General features: G+C 36.4%; 1 protein-coding gene, 1 long non-coding RNA gene and 2 other non-coding genes across 4 annotated transcripts; 3 read left to right on the forward strand and 1 right to left on the reverse strand.

Annotated features, from left to right (window-relative positions):
* The first annotated feature begins 1,116 nt into the window (after positions 1-1,116).
* LOC147517109 (uncharacterized) lies at positions 1,117-3,408 on the forward strand. The gene is made up of 2 exons (XR_015211351.1): positions 1,117-1,341; positions 1,588-3,408. It is a non-coding gene; the product is annotated as an uncharacterized LOC147517109 (long non-coding RNA).
* On the reverse strand, positions 2,125-10,785 carry CPA (Subunits of heterodimeric actin filament capping protein Capz superfamily). The gene is made up of 11 exons (XM_086589507.1): positions 10,569-10,785; positions 10,354-10,469; positions 9,507-9,596; positions 8,911-8,975; positions 7,927-8,088; positions 5,244-5,322; positions 4,999-5,076; positions 3,106-3,180; positions 2,989-3,024; positions 2,295-2,437; positions 2,125-2,179 (listed from the first exon to the last, which is right to left on the reverse strand). Exons 1-10 carry the CDS (start codon positions 10,675-10,677, stop codon positions 2,330-2,332), a joined length of 918 nt encoding a protein of 305 aa, XP_086445633.1. The 5' UTR covers positions 10,678-10,785; the 3' UTR covers positions 2,125-2,179; positions 2,295-2,329.
* A 77-nt stretch (positions 10,786-10,862) lies between these two features.
* TRNAQ-UUG (transfer RNA glutamine (anticodon UUG)) lies at positions 10,863-10,934 on the forward strand. The gene has a single exon. It is a non-coding gene; the product is annotated as a tRNA-Gln (tRNA).
* A 10,707-nt stretch (positions 10,935-21,641) lies between these two features.
* Positions 21,642-21,747, forward strand: LOC147517112 (small nucleolar RNA R71). Its single transcript, XR_015214568.1, has one exon. It is a non-coding gene; the product is annotated as a small nucleolar RNA R71 (small nucleolar RNA).
* Positions 21,748-22,034: the final 287 nt, after the last annotated feature.

The raw sequence follows: 22,034 nt of genomic DNA on the forward strand, positions 1-22,034 counted from the left end.
ACACTAGTCGTTAAGTCTAAACTCCAAACCACTAGACACTAAACCCAAAATCATTATAAACTAGACCCTAAGCCTAAACTCTAAACCTTAAGACACTAAACCCTAACCCCTATAAACTAGACCCTAAGCCTAAAGCCTAAACCTTAAGACACTAAACCCTAATCCCTATATCCTAAATTTATAAACATTAAACCCTAAACCAACCCGTTTCATTTAATAGTAGTTAATCAAACCCACAAAATAAATAATCAAATGCATTTTGTATGCATTTTAAAATCGTGGTGTGTATGCATTTTAAAATGTATAAGTTTATAACGTGGTGCATCTACATTTTAAAATATATAAGTTTATAACGTGGTGCATCTGCATTTTAAAATATATAAGTTTATAACATGGTGCATCTGCATTTTAAAATGTATAAGTTTATAACGTCCATATTCGGATGAAAACAGGTAGTGTCAAATTTAACTTTTGGAGCAATACACGGTACTTTTTGCTAAATTTTATTCAAACCCAAAATCTACTCTTTTTGTTCTAGTAGTTATCTTATCTAAAAGTAGTTATCTTATTCAATTTTATTATGGTAGTTATCTTATCAACAAGTAGTTATCTTGGAAGGGTGAAAAAGAGAATAATTTATATTAAAAAATAACAGGTGGCACCTGGTCTCGAGTCAAAAGCTTAGATTCTAAAGATTTTCTATAAAAACACACTTACGGCGGATAAAAACAATAGAGGGGTATTAAAACCCAAAAAAATTATGGATAGGGCTTTTGAGTTGTTTATTTTTTTAAATGGGACTCTCTAGCCCAATTTCTTGGAAGTAAAAAATACCTTAAATATTTATTTTGCCAATATTTGGCGCCAAATGTGTTTTCTGGATGGGCCTGCGTGGACCACAATAAAGGCCCAGTTCAAACTTCAAACACATGTATTAATCCCCTGCTTATATCGAGGAGGGCCTGGCCCACCATAATGACCGCCAGATTTACCATTTTGCAGAGAGTAAGTAATATGGTTGCCCATTAAAAATGTACACGAGATCGTTGTTATCTATGTCGTAAATGTTAGATGTCTGCCCAATTGTGTTGATTCTGATTGTCCGTTATACCTCTTTTGAAATTATAAATAGAGGGAGACGGGATTTACTCTCGAGACATGATGGTTTCAATATATTAAACAGTCCGAAATATGCACTTGTTATAACTATTTCAGGCGAGGAACTAATTGGAAAATTCATATATACACTTTCATTGCGAAGGATGATTCTCTTTTGGACTTTAAGAGAGTTGGGTAGGATGATTCTCTTTTGGACTTTAAGGAACTGAAGATGCTAGCAAGGTAGAACTATTGTTCATTTTCTCTTTAACGAGGCCTATTTTGTTTCTGTTTGGATGATCAGCTTATCTCATTTGTTAACATTGCTTATTTGATATATTGGAAATCACCATCAACCCAACTTGGGCTTGATCGGAATTCTTATAATCTGATCTCTTTTCTTAATATTGCTTTCTTTGATATAATTTGAATACTCTTTTCTGAACTATATATATTTCTATACAAGTGCTTAATTTCGTTTTCATGCAGGCCTTGCATACAATGAATTGGAAATCTAGAAGGTTGGGCAGATCAATGTCTTATTTAGATATATCCACTGGCAACATCCGATGATTAACGTTTAATAACAACATGTTATCAGCTCAATTACGCAAATTTTAAGTTACTTGTGAAAGGGGAATATTAGAGGTTTAACCTTCTTTCATAGCTATTTCAATCAACTTTTCAGCAGTCCGCAGCAAAACCACATGTAACGTTACCCACAGTCCACAGAGGCTGAGAGGGTGAGGGATCACAAGTCAGGAGATCTATGCATCTTTCAGACTAAAACTATAATCATGGAAAAACTGTCAAACTAGCCGTCCGAAGGGCTTCCAACAAATACCCAATGTAATTCCAATTACCAAGGAACACATAAAACCACTTTCAGCACCAGATCATATCAGAAATTCGGAATATGAACAGTTCAGCAATTGACAAGCGCCAACTCACCTTCCATTTTTACATGTTGGAGAGTTTCCACAGTCCTTGGGACATGAAACAAGTAAAATCACATTATCCTTGTAGTTTATATCTGAACAAAGGCTTTTGTATAAACTTTGAGCTTGAGCTCAAAAAGATTCTGATATTTTGAAGGACAAAACAAAACAAAAACGAAAAAACCCTGAATTAGCATACAAACACCGAGGAAGAAACGTGAACACATGGGATTCATTCTGTGAAAAGATTTAGCTCACAGCTATAAAGAATCAATATCCTTCTCTTGATATTTTCATTTTCCAGTGCCTATTTCTTTTGTAATGTCTCTGTTCAGACTAATTTGCAAAGTATTGTGCCATGGGAATAGGGTACGAGTAACTGGAAGCTTTCTCCGCAGGTCCTGCATCACAAGTAAATAAGAATTTCAGGAATAGGCAATGAAAATATGTACATAATCAAATTCCAATCATCAAATATGATGAGATGTTTAATCACTGTTGTATTTTTGCTTTTCCTTGCTGTTGTCTTTTGTTTTCTGTTCTTAGTAGGATATCTCATCCTATATTGTAACTATCGCTTTTATATATATATATTGATCGTTTACCTCTTCAAAAAAAAAGAATTGATGAGATTTTAAATGTTTGCGATGTCCATCAAAGGTTTTAATAAAGATATGCCATCTAGCTCCCGTTAAAACAGTGTTTTTTAATTGATGAAAAAAAATTAAAGATCAACTGGAATGTGTGCATAAGGCTATGCTCCTGTTGTCAAAGGAGGGGCAGATCAACTGGATTGTCTGGGCATAATGAGTGTTTTATAACTAAATCATATACTTAAATCATATACTAAATGATATGAGAACGCTGTCAAGATGCTCCCTCTTCGCCACTTTTATTTTACTATTGTATTTTCTCTTACGATATTGAAAAGAAAAGAAAACAACTGAAGTACCTTGAAAGTGGTATCCGGCAAATTCAAGTAGGAAGTCTGCCAAAGTGCAAACATTAGTAAATATTTACTGTCAAGGAATTCATCCATATTAAAAAGAAATGATATCAGAGTGCAAACCTCTAAAGATGCCAAGTACTCGGTCTCATGGTGGCGAATAATGTTTGCTATGGAAACCGCACAATCTTCGGGTGACTGAAAGTAAATGTTAATGTCAGCCCTATGCAGTTCAAGATTTCTGCACTTTGGAGTTTAGACACAGTAACAGGAGGGGGAGGGGAATGAAGTGTCTAATTTATAAGAAAATGATTGGTTGTACATGATTTTCTGTTCATCAAATATCAAAACCAAAGAGGAAAATATGCACTTGATGAGTCAGGTACAAACAAAGGAGGAAGAAAAGTATTATCGAAACACATGGGGGAAGGATAGGAAAAGGTCAAACCCAGCGTTCTAGATATAAGTTTTTCTTCACTGGTCATGTAAAGTTAAAACCACTTTGTAGTGCTAGATTGTTCAAAATGTTTTTTTTTTGAAAGTTAAGCTAGGGTTAGGCAGACCCTCACCTGTATTAATATTGAACCCTCCTAGAGTACATTCTATCATTGATCTCCGCATCTACAAAATTTCCAGAAACAACATCCAACGGAGGGATAAAAAACACTAACCTATCCTCATTGTTCAAAATGTTATTAAACTGAAAGCTATTATAAATACTGAACTATGCCATCCCTCTGAGTATACTAAATACTCTCAAAGATTATTACGGTTCCAAATTCCAACCGCAGAACATCTTAAACTGTCACATCTGTTCATGAAAAAGATATCCAAATTTTAGCTTTCTCTCACAGTTGTAGTTTTTTTTAGTATCGAAATTGTATTTGTTTTTCCCTTTGTTGTATCTGAGTGGGATATCACATCCTACGAAGTTTGACTTTATGATTATATATATACACATCACATTTTACCGATAAAAAAAAAAAAAAAAAAAAAGATATATCCAAATTCGTTACCGTGAATACAATTACTATTTAAACGTTCCTTTTTGCAGTATCCTGATCAAGAAAGTAGAGCAAAGTTGGTTCCTTTTAAATTGATTTATTCGGTTCAAATCTTTATGCTCCATAGCGGCAACCTACATCAAGTGAACCACATTTGTCTTGTGCTGTAATTTGCTTGTTGTGTGTTTTGATATCACACTCTAAGGATGTGTTCGACCACCCAACTAAAAAATGTGATTCTTAAGAAAAATATAGTGCGAGAACACCACAATCAGCCAGAGACTCTCTCAAAGGTTCAGTAATCAATAGTTTTTTAAGTTCGATGTAGAACGTAGATGTTCTACTCATTTGTTGTCTTTTAACATGTATTGTAATATACATATATCGAGCACGTTCCGTTTACCACACTTTTTATACCACACCCCCGCTACAAAATGAGTTAAGGGCTAATACTTTGTGGATATGATCTACTAATCATAGATAGCATCTACACAAAAATTCATCTCATTTGGAAATCTCTAACCTAGTTCAAAATCATTGTCAACTTTGAATTTTTTTTAATGTCTCAGATTATTCGATTTTGCAATCATCTTTGGACATAGTTAAACATTATCAAATGAGTTGAAATTTTATAGAGGTGATCTTCATGGTTAGTTGAACACATCCACAAAAAACTATGTTATAATTCGCATTGTAGGTGCAGTTGTGGAGTATGGCATAAAAAATATGGTAAACGGAACCTGCTCGTATACAGCCCGAAATAGTTGACCAAACCAAAATGTAAACAAGACTAAATTTGTAAATATGCAAAAGTATATGGGCAAAACTGTATTAAATCAGACAAAAAGTGACGAAGTGATTGAGAGATACATAAAAAAATATTATAACACTATTGCGGGACTGTAGATGGGAGGCGCGATTATTAACATATTATATATATATATATATATATATATATATAGAAATACATATTTCTGTTATGTGAAAAATGCTGGTGGTTGGATGACATAACCTGTAACATAGTTGAATCCTTGCATTCATGGTTAGCATCTAGCTGCACATTTCCTTCTTCAAAGTAATGGGCCCCCACCTGAATGAAACCAAATCATCAATTTTCGTTTATGATTAAGTGCATGTGAATGCTATCCACATGCAAATGCCAACACATGATTCATCCAGGAATATGATACCATCTCATGACTTGTGTAAATTGCATTTTCTTATACCATGACACCAAGATTAGTGTGAAGGCAGTACCTGCAAAGTACCTCTAAGTTCAATTATTTGCAAATCATCCTTGAACTCAATTTTCCAAATTGAACGCCAACTTCCATTGCTGTGCAGTGCACAAAAGGGTTAGAATCTAAGTAAATCGTTGAATCTATAATATGCAAGGACGGTTTTTTACTGCAATAGTAAGTGATGACCTAGACAGACCTTAGAACAAAATGACATATTGGACCAAAATATTTCTCCAAAGCTGGTATTCTTAAAAGAAAAATTGGTATAAACACTGGTAAGGAAAGATTTGATAACTCTTATTTCAGGGTTGCCGAGAATATTGCAATATGCTAAGGTTTCACATGGAGAAGAGAAAATAATATTTTATGCAAAATACTTTGTCAATAATCAACGCTCGCTTTGCTGGGGATCCAATTGGACTTAGAAACTTAGACAAATCATCAACGTTGATATTTGTTCGAAAATCTCACTTCCTTAGATAATGGGTTTGGTAATCTTTGGCCTTGTGGTGTTTGTACTTCCAGTATGGAAAGCCAGTATTGGCATTAGCTCCGTGTCTGGTTTCATCCATCTCCCATTCGCTCACTAAAGTGTGTAAAGTACTGAAGGAGTCAGGAACTTAATTTGGAGTTCGAGATGCTAGTTCATGCAGTAAGAGAAACCTTGGCACTGACGTTCACAAGGAACCAAGTGAACCAAGAGTAGATTTACATTTACAGATCAAACTTTAAGTAAGCTTGACCAAACTACACTGTACTTGCTTAAGGTACAATCGTACATAGATTATTCTTAAAGTATCTGCTTTCACAAAGTCAAACTCACAGATATAATGGCTCTGTGCATTCCACTCATACGCCTTGGGGTGCCCATATGTCCATCATTGCCAGTAAAACATGGCGAGAAAAGACGTTTTATACTATTCAGATGTTTAATATAGTCACACATGGGAAATTGAAAGACTTGCATGACAGTATATAAGTTGCAAGACCTCTCAACTCAAGTATCCCCTGTGGAACTTTTATGGAGGCCCATGAACTTTTATGCTATAAATCAAGCTTTAAATATCCCGTGTGAGACCATACTCCACGTGCCAAGACTCACATCTCAACACTCTCCCTCACCTCTGTCGTTACTTGATCCTAACACGTGGGCTTCACACACTTGGATGACGTGGAGTAAATATACCCTTTGGGCCAAATACAATAGCCTACTAAGAGCATCTTTAATGGTGACACCAATTCATGACCAAACACCAAAGTCTTGAAATTTTGGTAAAAAACCAACTTTAGTGAAGAGACCAAATCATTCTAACAGCAAAAAATCATCAAACCAAACACATTTGATATTTCATCAAATGTACGTCGCAAATCTTCAAAAACTGCACGGCTTTTCCAACACCGGGTGGGCTTTCTCACCAAATGTATAGCTTGTGATCCCCCTCAAAACAAATAAAAGACATCAATAACTAACAACCACGTGTCATTGGTTTTCATATTTTTTTCCTTGTGGTCCCCCCAAGAGAAATCAAATTTTGGTCCCCCCAAGTAAATCAAATTGTGGTCCCCCCCAAGACACATCATTTGGTGTTGAAAAGTTGATGTCTAGACTAAAGATGTTTGGTGTTTGAGTGATTTGGTATTTGGTTTGGTCAAAAAAATTGGTGTTTTTGAGCTATTACCATTAAAGATGCTCTAAGTTACCACCTTAAATATGCCAATATGGGCATCAAACTCAAAACCAATTGGCAATGAGTGGAGAGGCCCCGAAGCTCATACACCGTTATATAAGGCTTTCAATGTCCCATGCGGTGATGCAGGGTTATATTAGGCATTTCAACATGCCCTCTCACGTGTAGGGTAACTTGAGCTTAACACATGAAGAAACATACTTAGATGACGTGGAGTAAACGGACCCTTTGGGGCTAAATAGTATAGCCTGCTCCGATGCTATTAACTTCAAGACCAAATCACCAAACTACTAACTCAATATCCATTTCCAAGGGAACTTCAAGAAGTTTCCATGAAGAAGGTTACTCATGAAGCAATGGTGAAGGTTTGTCAATCCAATTACGATGGAGACATACAATCATCCAGTATCAAATGCATTTGTGACTTTAGACTCACATGGAAAAAAAAATCTGCATGAGATTTAAGACCAAAGTATAAAATTTCCTAGTGATGAGACCACATACAAATATTCTGATGGTAAAGATCAACCTAACTAAATAACACAATTTACATACTTCCTTATTGACGGTTCAACTTGAGCATCACCAACACGTCCATTCATTTGCCCTAACATCCCAATTTAGCAAGGTTCCTCAGATATTAATGTAGAACGAATCCTATCCGATTTCCAACTCGACTTTTAGTTTATACTTTCAAATTCGTGGTTTAATTATCCAGCGGACAACATTTGATGTACAATTTACCTAAGTATATCTTGATGTATCACTCCTCTTTATCACTTATGTGTTACGTTGAGTTCTCTTGATAAATTTAAATAATACAAAAGCACACTCAAAATTCATGTCATTCATCCGGAGGTAGATATACAATCAAACCGGTGACCTTTTCATACAAACCAAAATGCGGGGGTATACTCTGAAAAAAAAATCACTTACACTTTCAAGAAGTCTACAAAGAACAAGGGAAGAAAATGAAGTGGCATCAGTAATAAAGGCTGTGATTTCACATACCAGAAATTTTGTGGACTATGTCTAGCAGCAGAAATTAACATCACAAATTCAAAATCAAATCCAGGTTCTTCCACATCTTTCCCATTAGTACAGTAAACTGAACAGATGCCTTTTGGATAAGCTTCGCCAACATACTTGACAATTTCTGCATCCAGAGCACATCTGCATTGACCAAAGATGAAATTTACAAAACAAAAAGTGAACTGGAACCAGAAATCCATGTAAGTTGAGACTAGAAAGCATGTACAGACCTACGAACTATGCTGCCTAGGCTTGTATGTGCCAGGTAGATTCTAGATCTTGGACTTGCTTTGCTCGGAAAAAGTCATTATGCAAAGAATAATGTGAAGTACCACCAACAATTAAGTTCTAAATGTTAATTTACATGTAAATTAATATGATATGATATTTATGACTGCACATAATTTGACATAATTCTAGATTTTGGTTCGCAAAATGTCATGACACCAAGAGAAGTTATATTGTAAATAATCTATATTTACCACAATTAAGTAAGTTCTAAATGTTACTTTGAATGTAAATTAATGTGAAATCATACTTATGACTGCACCAAATATGACATGTATCGTACACCCTGGCATGTAATATTAACATCGACAATCCAAGAGCCAGGTTCAATAGCTTATTGATTGTCTGATATGCATGCACACAAAAGCAGACCACGAGATCCCTCATTCTAGCTATGTCTCTCGATTTAAAGAAGCCCATTTAACTGTTGGAGATATTCTTGCAACTGTTGACTATTGAGCTTTCAGTGCATAATTTCCTTATTTTATGTTCTCTTTTACGACTACATCTCAATTAAAGATGTATTTCTATGTGCATCACCAGTTTAAATTAATATCACTTGCACTCTTATCCAGTTCAACACTTATAGCATTTGCCGCAAACACTAAGAGCCTATACAAGGAAACATACTAGTTTATAAGAGATTATCCCATGGCCCAGGCCACATGAACGCACCGAAATTCTTCAATATAAGGAGAAGGAAGCTCCTCGTCAGTGGCATGCCTTACCTCTGTGCAAACCTGAACCAATTTATAGTGTTACTAATAATGCAAATACACTTTATAGCATCAAAAAACTAAAGGAAAAGTGTATGACATATCAATGAAAGATGAGACAGTCAGTAATAGCAGAAAAAACATGTTAACAGAAGATTTTTTTCCCTTTGCTATAGGTCAGATATTGGATCATATCTTCATGGTGTTGGGCCAAAAGCGTCCTTCTTGGCCCCAAGGGACTCACAACTCCATATTTGTTCTTGTTATTTCTAGATGTAATGAGAAGTTACTCACTCCCTATTTTTTTCCATGCTACATGTTCTTTTGCCTAGTTTCAAATTTAACAGATTCACAGTTGGTGTATCACTTGTTAAAAAGAGAAGTTTCAATTTCCTTCCTCTGGTCCGCTCTAGAAATGATGAGTTTTAGTAAAATAAACAAACTTCTGAAGCATGAGAAGTATTATGAGAAACATATATTTGAACATGTAGAAAGCACTGAAACTATCACCTTTCTGTGTATTATACATAGTCTAATACAAAAGAAAAATATTACCTGCTTGACATGATCAACAATAGCAACTTGGGCAGTCCTGGGGTCAAGATACTCATTCTTGTTGAGTTCCCCAAATGTTGTAATGAGCACCTGAAAAAACATAGTGTGAAATGAGATAGCCATCCACAGAGCCCATTAATCTGCCCAAGGGGTCGTTTGTTTTTCTGAGCCTATGAATGCTGAATGCTGAATGGCTCATCCTCTGAATGCTAAATGCTGATTGCTGAATTCTAAAAAACATGTTTGTTTTCTGTTAGAATAACCTGGCTCTGAAGGCTGAATATAAATCATTCGGACAATTTTACTCATGCTATCTATTTTAAACACTAACTTGATTTCTTGTTAAACAAAATATATATTATATTTAAAGAGAAGAGATAGATTATCGAAAAAAATAAATGATAAATAAATTTATTTAAAATATGTTTTCACAAATATATTTTAACGGTTTATTTTCATATTTTGTTTATTTTCAGAATATATATATGTAATTCTATTTTTAACAAAGTGGATATCATTCACCCAAAAAAATGAAAAAACCCGTGACGCCAACATCAAATTTTGAAGAACTTATTTTGAAGCCATAAAAGTCAAGGTAGGAAAGTAGATGGGTTCTTAAGAAAAGGCAAGAAGGGACTTTCTTGTTTCAAGTATTAGAATTCAGCATTCAGAAGAAATTTTGGTGCTGAATGCTGAATGCTAAAAGTACCACTGAATGCTTAAACTACTTAAAAAAAACAAACAAGTTTTGAACCTCTGAATGCTTAAAACTTAAGTTTAAGAGGCTCTGAATGCTGAATTCAAAAAAAACAAACAACCCCCAAGAGAATGAATGTTAAAAACTTACATCACCACTCCCATTACTCAATTCAAGAGAAATAATATGATCTTTATTATGAACCGGGAACGCCTCAACACACGCCGTATTATACAAAGCCTCGTTCATTAAAACCGACCGGACATCTACAAATTTAACCCAAAACAAAAATTTAATCAATCAATGTAAAAACAAAAAAAAAAAAAAAAAATCAATATAGATTTGAGAATGGGGACCACCACTACCTTTAGCGACGTATTGGATTTCACCGGGAGGTGAGTTAGTTAGAAACCATTTAGCGATTTCTATTTTTTGTTTATCGCTTAATACTTCTTCGTATTCTTCGTCTGCCATTTTTTATTACTTTTTTTTAGAATGTGGGAAATTTTTAGGATTTGAAAAAAAAAGAAAGAAAATTTGTTTGGTGTTTGGTAAATGAAGTGAAGAGTGGAGCTTGAATTATATATAACGTTATGAACCAAGTTTTTACTTTTTATTTATTTAGATTTCGTTATTTTTAATGTGGGAGTTTGTCTGAAGGTTTCATGGTGTAGTGGTTAGCACTCTGGACTTTGAATCCAGCGACCTGGGTTCGAATCCCGGTGAGACCTTTCTTAAATGTTTAGTTTTTTCCTTTTTCAACATTTTATGGTGGCACTTATACCATCAAACCTAAATTAGATACACATCAATAGATTTTTTACATGAGGACGAGATTATTTGGACTCCAAATTAAACTCTAATGGTCTCTTCTCCTCTGAGTCTGCATATGAAGCTATTAAAATTCTAATAGAGAAAATGGTTTGGTATAATCTAGTTTGGGCCAAACTACTCATGCCCAAGCACTCTTTTACTGCTTGGCAGTTATTTGCCACCCAAGACAGGATGGTTAAAAAGAAAGGTTTGCATTCTTCTAGCTAGTTGTTGTTTGAGCAACATGGTTAGGGAGAACTCACATCATCTTTTTTTTTTATTGCCAATACTCTAAATTCATTTGGAGTTGTGTCAAATCACAGCTAGGACTCAGTGCATCGACTATGAACTTAAATTGTGAGTGATATCAAATCATGAGAATTTGCAACTCTAACACATCAACAACTAGCATTTTCAAAGCTTTTGCTTGTACGACAATAAGCTTCATTTGGAATGAGAGGAACTAGAGAAAATTTGAACCCAAATCACTGCCATGGCAAGCAGCTTGCTCCACTCTCATGAACACCCAAATCTTAATTTAATACAAGCTCTTTTATCTCTTGGATTTGAGTTTTCAAAAGAAGACCCTTATTTGTTCATAAAAGCATCACATAATACCCTCACTTACATGCTTATCTATATTGATGACATTCTTCTAACTAGTTCTTCCCCATTGTAAATGTTAAGTTTCGTTTGACCTTACTGGAGTAGGCAATATGGGGGAGATGGGTTGATTGATAGGTTTGACCGAGTTTGTTTGGACAAACTGCCTACGTATCAAGTTCTCTCTCTCTAGGGGGAGACTTGAATCAGGTCAGATGTAGTTCCTCCTCTTCTTTATATAGGTAAGGGTGACTACGCCTCCTCCTCTCTTGTGTCAGGTCAAGTTTTGGACTTGATGACATTTAATGAACCATGAAGGCGGCCTGCGGTGGAGTAATGGTGAGCGTAGCTGAAGCTCTGGTCTTGATGATGCCAGCTGCAACATGCATTACTAGCCGTTAGGGTGCTGGCTAGAGCTAGCGTTCTGGAAGCTTGACGTCATGGACGCGGGCGTTCTGGGAGAAGGACGTTCGGTGCTGATAAGGTCACTCAACTTGTATGAACTGGTCATCAGCGACCTAGACGTGTGGATGAGTGTGATCATCTTGGTGTGCTGGACATGTGGCTAATATTCAATGGAAGTGTATATTATTCCCTCACACAGCCCCCTCTCAGCAGGTCGTTAAGTACTGGATAGCGATCTGGTGAGAGATTTAAGTTGGCACATGGATGGCACGTGGGACGGTTGATTTGAAGGGTCACAAGCTAACCGCCCCGTTTTGTGGAGCGATGTGGCACATTAAGGTTGAATAACATGATTTTGTTTCTTTGGTAAACAGACCGGTGGCTTGCAATATACGCCTGGAGAAATGAGGAGTTTCTCATTGCATCTTTTGAGTTCAAGAGGCTAAGTTAGTTTCTGCCATTTTCCTTTGCACTTTTCTTTCTTTTGATTCTTGTTTTCCATTGGGTTCGTTAGGTTTAGCTGTAGTAATTTATTGTCGTGAACTTGTATTAGAAGAGGAAGTATGTATGATTCAGATGATACTCGATCTGATGAGATTCGAGAGGTTGCATTGAGTAAGGAAGTTGAAGATGTTGGTTCTGACTCTGTAGTCGTTGTGGCGAGCAGTTCTGGTAATAGGTTTTCGTCATCCTCTAGTGGTTTACCGCCTAGGATATGAAAGCTTTTGTAGAGTTAAGGGAAGCTTATGATATACATGTAAGCGACCTGGAGATATACATGAAAACTGGGGGAGGATGCAGACGTGTTTAGCAACGGTTACATACCACTAGGTTTTGGGGTGGTTGTCTGTAAGGGGCAGTTACGAGCTGGTATGAGGATACCGTTCTCGAAACTTACTTGCACTTTTTTGAACTTTTGTAAGAAAGCGCCATGCCCGTTTGTTGGCAACACCTGGCGGTTGCTTAGAGTTTTCGATCTGTTTAACGATAGCAGGAAGTACCGTATTGATGTTGTTGATATTCTTGAGCACTTCACTGTGAAGCGATCTCGTGCCAATAATTTCAGTTTGCAGACGCAGACAAGGAAGTCGAGCGTTTTGGATGGTCTGAGTAACGGGCCTTGGGAGAGGAGGTCGTTACTGTTAATTGGAAATTTTTGTGCTAGTGGGTTTGGAGTGCAAACTAAGGTTTGCGATTTTTCTGGTATGTTTTGGTGTCCTTTGTTGTATATTGAGCAATACTGAATTGACGTCGGGGTTGCTTGTTTTGCAGATGTCGTTATTACCAGGTGAATGAATCGTGGTGTGATTGAGAAGTTCACTAAGCTTAGACGTTCTGAGAAGCGGGAGAAGTTGCCCGAGGTAGCGACCTACTTTGTGGAGAGGGGAGGTCGTCATATATAGCTGAAGAGGAGGAGTCAGAAGAAAAAAATTCGTGGTCAGGCTGATAATGAGTCTTCTAACGAACTTGTTATGGAGAGGGAAGAGAGTGGCATTGTAACTATGGAGGCTAGGAACAAGAGCTGAAGTGGGCTGGTGAGGCATGTAGGTGGTGGTGGGACCTCTAGGGGTGATGGTGGTGTGACCAAGCGTTCTGGTAGGAAGGGTTACCACCCTGGTTCTGAGCCTACTTCCCGGGAACACACCTGGAGGCGTGGCCTGCTCTGGTGGCCGAATATAGACGAACTTAGTGTGCCAGTTCGTAAACCAGGAAGTTTGTTAAAGAGGAAGGCTGGTGTTGATGATGATAGGGCAGCCAAGGCGGCTCGTCTGGAGGGGGATTCGAGTCATCGCTATGTCGAGAGCACAAGTGGGCGAATTGATGGTGGTTCGAGTTACCGGGGTAGGACGTTCTAGAGGGTTGACTTGAGAGATGTGGATCTGAACTCCCTTGAAAAGGAGAAAAATAGTGCTGTTGTTGTTGTTGTTCCGTCTGCTAGTAGAGGCAAAGAAAAGGCTTTGAGTAAAGTTGGTGCCAAGACTGGTTCTGGTAAGGGAAAGGGCTGTGCTCTTGAGAAGGGGGTCTCCTATGTCAATCCCGACATTGGTGAGACTCGGTACGTGCTGAGCTCTGATTGTAGCTTCCAGTCAGCTCCTATAGCGAGCTACTTGATGGATACCATTGCTCTCGATGGAGACCGGCAGAACCTGGACGCCATGGGAGACCTTGCTGTGAATGTGAGGGCGATGGATCTTAGGTATTGTCTAGTAAGTGCTTGTGTTATTTGGCTTTTTGTTGTATGTATGTAGAACAGTGTGTTGATGTGTAAGTGCGCTGTTGCTTCGCAGGTACTATCTGAGTACCAGAAACTGAAAGAGCTAGCCCTGATCGCTGATGCTGAAAAGAGCAAACGAGAAAATATGAAGGAAGAATTGGAGAATGTATGTACCGTTCAAGTCTCACTTCAGTCTAGTTTTGATGAACTGAAGAAGCAGCACGATTAGGTCGCTCTGGAGAAAATGGCCTTGGTAGGGGTGTTGGAGGAAGCGAATGACGAGGTGGCATTCTACACCGGATGCGTGGAGAAAGCGGCGATTCAGACAAGGCGCAAAAAGGGCGCCCTATGAGACTGTTTGGGAGAGGCTTACTAAAAGCCAAAGATTATAACGAGCTGGAGCAGAAATATCTCGCTTTACAGGAGGAATTAGAATGTGGGGCTCGAGGTGCAACAATGATGGACGCACCTGGAGATGCTAGTACTGTTCTTCCTGTATCCGAAGGTACTGTTCACATGAATGGTGTTGACTCGGATCTAGCCTTGGATGCAGCCGCTTTGGAGGACGCACTGGAGCCCCTAGCCACTGAGAATTTGCCGAATATCTCTTGGATCTTGTCAGCTATGAGTGAATGTCCCATTGTTTTGGTTTATCTTTGTGATTAGTTGTTATGATACAATAGAGCTGGTTTCCTGGGCTTGCCTGGGTTGTTCGCCTTATTTATTGTTGTTGCGTGGCATTAGTCAGATACATTAAGAGCTGATAACCTGGGGCGACCTAGGCAGTTCGCCTTTACTATCCGCTTTAATTTTGGTATTTAAACGAACTGGTTTCCTGGATTGTTCTGGGCAGTTCGGGATGATGACGTTATAGAACTAGTTTCCTGAGTATGTTCAGGTAGTTGTATTTTGCCCTTATGAAATGCATGTTTGCTTCAAAATATTAGCTTACTTTTATCTAAATGCTTGTTCCATGTAGTTTTGATATCTTGGTAGGAATTTTGACTTGGAGATGTATGTCCTGTCGTTTGGGAAGACCTAGGATGCCTGATAAATGTAAAAACACCCTACTAGATTTCTCTAATTTATTATTACGTTATCAATTATATATTTCTTACTCTCACATATATATTCATGCAATATATAGAGTACGGAATCGTTCTACTCTTAACTCTCTAGACTTAAACGAATTCATCAACTAATCAAACACAAGAAAATATTAATGGTGAGAGCAATATTTATGGATGTGAATTTATACTATGAAACTAAATATATGAATTTAACTTATACTAATTTAATTAAAACAATTGAATATGACTTGAATAAAATATGGAGAAGAATAGAGAGAGATTGAAATCACTTTTTAATTTCTTGACATGCTAGCATAGATTTGTATAGAAAACCCTAGTCTAGATATTCTCACACAAGGTTAAAATATAAATACTAGACCTTTAATGATCCCTAATTACTTTATACTATCTCTAGTCATAAACTAATTAGCATGAGAGAAAGTTTGTTCCTATTCTCATGGCAAACTCACTATTATCTAGTTTAGGTTAAACTCTTCTTATTTCTAAGCCAAGAAAAACCTAAACTTAAAACCCTAAACAACAAATCTATACTAACAAATCAAGTTCTCTCAAAACTTCATTCAAACTCCCTATAATGGGAGTTTAGCTTTGATTCATGGGACTATCATGAACAAAAGAATGAAAAGAAGACATAATATAAAGAGAAATAATTGAATTAAATAATAATAATAACTTGAAGGTATTTAATAGAGGTTTTATGGAGGCTACAATTATAAACTCTAATTACTTAAATTATACTAAACTAAAGAAAGGGGGGGAGAGAGAGAGAGAGAATAGAGTTTTGCCTTCATCTTCTTTATATAAAAGAAGGTTAGGTTTACAATTTCGTGCATGGCCTTTGGAGCTGTGTTTTGGGCCACTAAATCAAGCTCAAAACCTAATTACTTAAGTCCAAAAAGGGTTTCTCTGTGGAAATTTACTGCAACACCCATTTTGTCCACTTTTACTATTTTGATTAGGTCAACGCTTGGACCATTAGAAATCTCTTTCCGAGCCAGTCGTTTTGACATATAATAGGCTCAATTCCGAGGTCTGAGTCCAAAGATACGGCCTGCGGAAGTTCTGTTGACTTTTTTGCTCTTCTTCTATCCGCGTTGACTTTGACTTTTGAGCTTTGACTAGGCTTTAAAAATGCTTTTTCTCTTTGAAACTTGGGATTTAATTATATAATTTCTCTAGCAAGCAATTTGACTCCTTTCTCTTGCAAAAGTGATGTATTTCTTCATATAATTGATTAAAATACCTGATATACACAAAAACACGTAAACATTACTAACTCTTATTTATTATAAACATAATTGGCCTAAATATAATATTATTAAGGGGTTGAAACTACAGTTTTGGGCTCTTATCAAACCACCCCCAACAGCATTTTGCTTGTCTTCAAGCAAATATGTGAAATAAAAATAAGTGACCAAAAATGTATTCCCAACTACTCTCGTTTCGCTGAGTACGACTGCATTGACCATATGCAATAAGGCCTTAAACCACTAAGAATTCCCTAGTGGATAAGTTATAGCCTCGTGAGAGTTTTCTAGAGAAGCTACTCACAAACATCATTTATACTACAACGACAAATAAATAAAAGTAATTGTCCCCTAATTTATCTCAGATATTTATACATCTAACTAGTATTTAAACAAAGATCATCAATCTAACTCCTAAATTAATACATGCATAATAATCAAATCATCTTAAGATAAAAAACTATATAATGAACTATGCTATGAAATGTAGTGGCAGGTCTTTTTCTGAAACTTTTGGGTAGCGTGCCTAGGTAAGTCTCACAAGGAATGTGTCAAGACACATAACACTCTGATTTTTCTACTCAAGTTTGCTAACTCCAGTGTGCAGTGGGCACATGTTTCCTCACAATCTCAATGACAATCCAAGGAAGCTGAGGTCGATCAAACACATCTATCATTTACTATCACACCAACCTATTCCTAATTGAGATAGAGGTCTTTATTAGGTGATACGTGGCATAGGTATTGGTTAAAGAGGGAAGGAAATGGATATTTAAAAAGACAAATCTGAGAAAATAGGGTCTTCATATTATGTAACTAGAGAAAACCTCGTTCTAATTTTGCTCCTACACTTTGTTTCCATCCTTAGCCATTTTGTTTTGGCTTTTGTCTCCTTTTGATTCTATTTTTGGAGTTCTAAATTTTATTTTACTTTCCTTTTGGAGGCTTTCTTTTCTTATCTTTTTCTATTTCTTTTTCTTTCGAATCAACTAACTAATTTTTTGGTTACACATGTTTTTCTCTTTTATTTTCTTTACTCATCCTATTTCTCAGACTTATCCAAATAGGTAGGCTAATTTTATATTTTATTTTGTTTTATTGTGTAAAGGATTTGTGGTTTGTGGAAAGGCTAATGAAAGGCTTAGTGGGGGTGACTAGCAGATAATAAATTTCATATAGGTGTAAATTTCTTGCTATATCGATCCAAAGAGGGCCTAAATTCTCGCTTAGGATATGGTATGGTGATCAAACAAGTGGATGTGTAATTTCTCTACTTGGAATTGACTTCTCCCTTGTGTCATTACTCAGATATTAATTCATATGGGCTTTTTGGCTAGATGCTCACAGGATATGTATTAAGTACTCTAACCTAAGTCTCAGAAAAATATTGCCAATTACAATCATAGATGCTCATGCAAAATGTTCATGAAAAGATGCAATGACTATTACCTATATATTAATCTAAGTTTCAAAAATTAAATCCTAATTCAAGTACTAAGTGAGATTTATAGATTAATATCATCATGGAGAAGGGAACAATACCATTATCTCAAAGTGCATAGCATAAACTATATTTTTGATTTTTTTTTTCTAATTTTTATAAGACAAATAATACGTAATATACAACCTAATATGTGCTTAAACATTTACAACGTGTTTCTATACCACCCCCAAACAGAATCATGCTTTGTCTCCAAAGTATGGAATGAAAATAAATGATAGAGAGTACCATAGAAACGTGCTTGTAAATGGGAGCACCTGAAAAAGAAGGTTAATCTATACTAATATAAAGAAATAAAAACATGCGCATCTCCTATATGAGTTCCTCTTGTTATAGGGATAACATGAAATAATAAATAGCGCTGGGGACATAAGCGGACTCTAACATAAATAAAATAATACCATACGTTCACAAATCAAGCATGCGCCTATCGTGGCTCCTATCGGATTAGCTTCCGAAATTCCATGAAATAAGAAATTTCACGAAATTAAGGTACCTAATTACATTATGCATCCTAATAAAATCAATAAGGCCTATGGATTCTATATTTCAATATTTATATATGCAATTTTAATACATGAACGTACAATGTGCTAAAATTAAATATAACACCCCCAAATAATATGGGAGAAGGGGATTCATGAAACAATTCAATAACACAATTAAATTACGTAACTAACTAATTTTAATGATTTTTAATATTTTATAAAGAAAAGTGCATAATTTGCATCCTAAAAATGCCTAATTTTTGCAAATGTTTCTATCCTACCCCTAAATAATCAAACACTTTGTCCTCAAAGTGTAAAGAGATAAGAAAAGAATTTACCATAGAAATGAAACAAAAATTGGCAGTACCTATAACAGAAATATTATAAAGATGATATGATAACATGAAACATAATTAAACTGTTACGTACTAACTAACATAGACTTTACCAGAGTAAACATGACAGGCAAAAGGTGGCGAAAAGATTTGAAATGAAATACCAAAATATGCTACCCTCAAACAAAATTTGAAAACTCTTTTTAAGTTTGAAAAATTTTGTGGCCTATACTCCAGAAAGGTGGTATTGTACAAAAACTTGGGTCTTATAAAGTCAGATACTTGAAACTTTATCTAATATATATGTACAATGCTCTTACCATATATCAACAGTCGAAAAAGTTGTGGGTCTTTCCATAAATAATTAACACAGAATGCACCATCAAACAGAATTAAACACAAAGATTTCATATGACGTGGCTTAGTGGAATAGGAGTGAATTCTGATGGATCTAGAATCTAATCGAGCATACAATTTCTTCTTTTTCCTCCTACGAAAGGGATGCCAAGTGAATGAGTGTGAGAAAATGGATGATTTTCGAAAATACTTGGGATGTGGATAAGTTTTAGAAGGAAGGAATGAAAAAAATAAAAAAAAATGTCAGGTGGCTTGTCCTTGGGTATTACTTCTTCACCAGATGGGTTTAGAAAGTCATGAAGCACAAGAGAAACAAGAAGGTTTAGTTCAAACTGAAGGTGTCTTTGAAAAGGTAGAAGGAGGGGAATCGAGGTGGTGGTAAATGACTGGTATTTATTAGTGTGGGGACTAAGGCGTCGGCTGCACTAATGTGATATACAAAACTCTCAATAAACTTTACTTCTCCTTCTACAGGAAAACCTAGTTGTCCATGCTTGATTCTAAACATGTTAACCTCCACAGAAAGATTGTCAAAGGAAAGAGTCATCGATCCATCCCGACAATTGATTTGGGCATTGGCAGTTGCCAAGAAATGATGCCCTAAGATGATGGGAATGGAATCATGAGCAACTTTTGTGTCAAGAATAACGAAGTCGGCTAGATAGTAAAAGTCCTGAACTTTAACGAGAATGTTTTCAGCCCCGCCCTTGAGGTACTTAATAGAACGATCAACTAACTACAAAGTCATTTTGGTTGGTTTAAGTTCATGGAGACCTAGCTGTTTATATAAATAAAATGGGAGTAAGTTAATACTCGTCCCCAGGTCTAATAAAGCAGTTGTTATGAATGTATCGCCTAAGGTGCATTGTACAGTAGGACAACCAGGGTCCTTGTACTTAACACAACTCCGTTATGTTCAGATAAAGAGGAATATTGTTCAGTTAAAAAGGCTTCTTGGGGTATGTTAGCTTTCATCTTCTTGGTGCACAACTCTTTTAGAAACTTAGCGTGTCCAGGTAGACTTTTTATAACATCTAGAAAAGGTAGGTTTATAATCAGATTTTTAAACACTTCCCTAATCTCATCAAAATTCTTGTCCTTTTTAGACATAACTAGTCTCTGAGGATACGGTGGTTTATCTATATATTTAGCATAAAGGTCGTCAATAATATTATTAGTCTTTGCTTTATCTTTAACCGTTTTCCATCTAGGTGTCTATATTGGAACCTCTACAGGTGTAGGATCATCAATTTCTATGGTGGTATTTAGTAAGGTTGTATCTTTTGGTTGTGGTTAGATTGGAACTTCTACATGGTTGTAGAGTTTCTATGATAGTATTCGGTATGGTTTCATTTTCAGCTTCCGTTTGCGGGAGATCTACAGGCATAGTCACTTTGTTATCAACTACTCTACCTAAACGAAGGGTAGTGACTGCCTGTATTTCCCCTGAGGTTATATTACCATTACATTGAATACTGTTTACTTCGAAGGCGGTGTTTGTTGATGTAGAATTAGGCACTGCTTGACATGGAAACACGCCTGTTTGATTATTATTTTGGTTAGGGGACATGCCAATAACCTTTTGGCACAAAGACTGCATCATTTGCATCATTTGTTGTAGCATTATGTTAGAGTTTTGGTCATACTGATCTTTCATCAAGTTGGAGTTTTGTTGCATAATTTGATTTTGTTTTTCCAACAAGGTCACTACTACTTCGTCTGTAGATGGTTTGACTGGAATTAAGACTTGTTGAGCGTTCATGTCTAGATGTTGATAGTTTCGGGTCATGGGCACTAAACCTCTGTTCTGGTCACCTAAGTTTCCTTGTCCTTGATGCGGAATAAAATGGTTGAAGTTTGTAGTGGGCCTAACATTTTGATTATTAAAACCTGGAGGTGTAGCTTGTTGGTGTGGATTATAATTAGGGTTTTGCCTCCATTGTGTGTTAGGGTTGTTATTAAAAGAGCAGACATTTTCTGGCTGCGGTGGTGGTTGTTCATAGACAAGAGGACAATAGAAGTTGGAATGTTCAAGACTAAAACAGACATTATAGCGAGTAGAGTTTATGTTCATGACTGAAATAGGTTGTTGTTGAACAGAGATGATATCTACCTTTTTAGTGAGGGCATCGATAAGAGTTCGGAGCTCGGGATCAGGTTTAACCTGAAACATACTGGCAGTCTTAACTGTTGAAGAAGAAGGAGTGGAGCGGGAAGAGTCGTTACCTCCCTAATTGTTATTTCTCTTAGATTGATCTTCTAAGAATTTATAAGCCTCCAAACTCCTTTATTAAGAAAACTACCCCCATTCATAATATCTAGAACCTCCTTATGATGATGTGAAAACCCCTTGAAGAAGGCACAAACTAGCGTATCTTTCGCAAGATTATGATGAGGGCATTCAATGAGAAGATCAGTGAAACGATTCCAGGCCTCTGAAAAGAATTCATGAGGGTTCTGGTGGAAGAAATGAATCTTTTAAAGAATTTCATCTGTCTCTAGTGGTGGGTAAAATTGTTCTATGAAAAATTGAACAAGTTTAGCCCATGAGTCCACGAAGTTTGGCGTTTGGGCAGTTAACCAAGATGTCGCCTTGTCGGCTAGGGTGAATGGAAACACCCTAAGTTTAACTTGATCTGGACTTACGCTAGGATGATGGAATGTAGTGAGAACTTGTTATATCCTACGCATATGGTGATAAGGTTTCTCGTGGTCTAACCCATGAAAGTTGGTAACAAGTTAAATATATTCGGGGGAATTCGAAAATCCCCCACTG

Source organism: Coptis chinensis, chromosome 2 (assembly GCF_015680905.1).
Source record: "Coptis chinensis isolate HL-2020 chromosome 2, ASM1568090v1, whole genome shotgun sequence".
Taxonomy (NCBI): domain Eukaryota; kingdom Viridiplantae; phylum Streptophyta; class Magnoliopsida; order Ranunculales; family Ranunculaceae; genus Coptis; species Coptis chinensis.

What these genes read in the sequence shown, in the direction of transcription:
- CPA (XM_086589507.1), bottom strand. Translation starts at nt 10,677, where the DNA reads ATGGCAGACGAAGAATACGAAGAAGTATTAAGCGATAAACAAAAAATA. An exon ending in TTGTTGATCATGTCAAGCAG is followed by an intron (nt 8,976 to 9,506) that starts GTAATATTTTTC and finishes AAATTGGTTCAG; the next exon opens with GTTTGCACAGAGGTAAGGCA. An exon ending in TGCCGGATACCACTTTCAAG is followed by an intron (nt 2,438 to 2,988) that starts GTACTTCAGTTG and finishes CTTGTGATGCAG; the next exon opens with GACCTGCGGAGAAAGCTTCC.